The sequence below is a fragment of the Acyrthosiphon pisum genome, chromosome A2 (genome assembly GCF_005508785.2).
Source record: "Acyrthosiphon pisum isolate AL4f chromosome A2, pea_aphid_22Mar2018_4r6ur, whole genome shotgun sequence".
Classification (NCBI taxonomy): domain Eukaryota; kingdom Metazoa; phylum Arthropoda; class Insecta; order Hemiptera; family Aphididae; genus Acyrthosiphon; species Acyrthosiphon pisum.
In genome coordinates this window covers 110,118,250-110,119,922 of record NC_042495.1, presented here as the reverse complement: position 1 = coordinate 110,119,922, position 1,673 = coordinate 110,118,250, and the positions used below count along the sequence as shown (strand labels likewise).

The window sequence follows — 1,673 nt, the reverse complement described above, 5'->3', positions numbered from 1 at the left end:
CAAATTATTTGACTGGCTGATATTCATTCAAAAAGTATATCAAGTATATCCATACTATGAATATTTAATTTAAATATATTTCACAAGGTTCCTCGTAAGTAGTTATATAATAGCAGTTGAAAAATAATGACATCCATAGGAACGACTTTTTTGTGTATTGTCACCGTGCCGTCACTTGTGGTCGCTCAGTACATTGTATCATATTGGTCAGTGCATATTTTATTTTACAACGGGTTTTTTAATTCGTAAATCGCGCAAATGGCAGGAAATCAAGAGGATTTGGACATTGAATTATTTATTGGTGAGGTAAAAATTATCCTAAGATATGGAATGTCGCTGTCGAAAATTACCATGGCCAGAAGAAAAAACGAGGTGCATGGGTAAATATTTGCCGAGTGTTTTGTGATGGATTTGACGAGAAGAGACAAAAATGAAATTTGTAAGTTATTTTGAAATTTATTCTCAGTTTATATTAGCTTTGCTTGACACTATATTTAAAGTAAATGTACCTATATAAAAACGAAACAATTGTTTCAACCTAGAAATGTAAATAATATTAATAATTAAACGTTATAATGGCGTAATATTACTTATTAAATATAATTTGTTTGCCATGGAACGCTACCCATATCAGACACAAAACAATCGATCAACGATCGTAATACGACACTGCCGAGTGCCGACACACGGCATTAAGGCTCGTGTTGACGATTGTTTTCTTTATTTAATTGTTGTATATATTTGATTATTCATGTACTTATTTACATTTACAATTTACTTTTAAATTTTAATATACATTATGTCAAAAAGGGCTTCGCCCGTTAAATAAATAAATAATGTTTATCACATGTGCACGTATTAATTGTAAAATAAAAGAAAGGTATATAATGATGGTGAGACATTATTATAAATATTCATAATACATAATATAATATAGAAAAACTATCCTCTATCAAATAAAACAATATTATTAATATATCTAATAAGATTATATAAATCATAAATATAAAATATAAAATCGTTTTACCTAATAAAGAATAAAATTTCTTACATTAAACCATCATAATTTTAAAAGTGCAAGTATATAATATATAAAAAATTTTTTTTTATGTATTAATTAAATCTATCATTCATTTAGGTTATAACATACATTTACTGGAGAAGTCCCTGAACCTAAAAAATAAAAATAAAAACGGTTTGATTTAAATTAATTTTTTTATTATAAAAAACATATATTATTATATTTTTGAATATAATAATTAAAGAACGTGTTATTGGTACTTAGTTCGTTTTTTAATTAATTTTAAAATGTTATATTAAATGCCAGATCTACGTATTGTAACTACTTTATTAATAATTACCATGTTCCATGAGTTGTGTGATATAAGGGTCTGAAATAATATATATTAGTTTACCTATTAGTGTTATTAGTATTAGTGTAAAATTTTTTATTTAGATGCACACTATTAAGTATATTTACGGATTATAAATGCACATTAATAACAATTCAAAGATTTATTTGATCGATATACAATATTTTAAACAATAATCATCATAGAAGATATTTTAATCAATTACTTACAATTTGAAGAATTATAATATGTATGCGCTGATAGAATTTTGTAATGTTAATATTTTAATCAAATAGTTAATTAACTAAGCAATACAAATAA

The 1,673-nt window shown here is 24.6% G+C and overlaps 1 protein-coding gene across 2 annotated transcripts in view; it reads right to left on the bottom strand.

The window, feature by feature from the left end:
• Positions 1 to 43: 43 nt before the first annotated feature.
• The window catches only part of LOC100572351, a gene marked incomplete at its 5' end in the record, with an annotated part of 7,550 nt that continues 5,920 nt past the window's right edge, over positions 44 to 1,673 (bottom strand). Inside the window, 4 exon segments of one of the 2 annotated variants that reach the window (XM_016808626.2) lie at positions 44 to 538; positions 1,151 to 1,173; positions 1,362 to 1,391; positions 1,583 to 1,609. In XM_016808626.2, coding sequence (XP_016664115.1) covers positions 473 to 538; positions 1,151 to 1,173; positions 1,362 to 1,391; positions 1,583 to 1,609 — 146 coding nt within the window. 2 annotated transcript variants of the gene reach the window in all.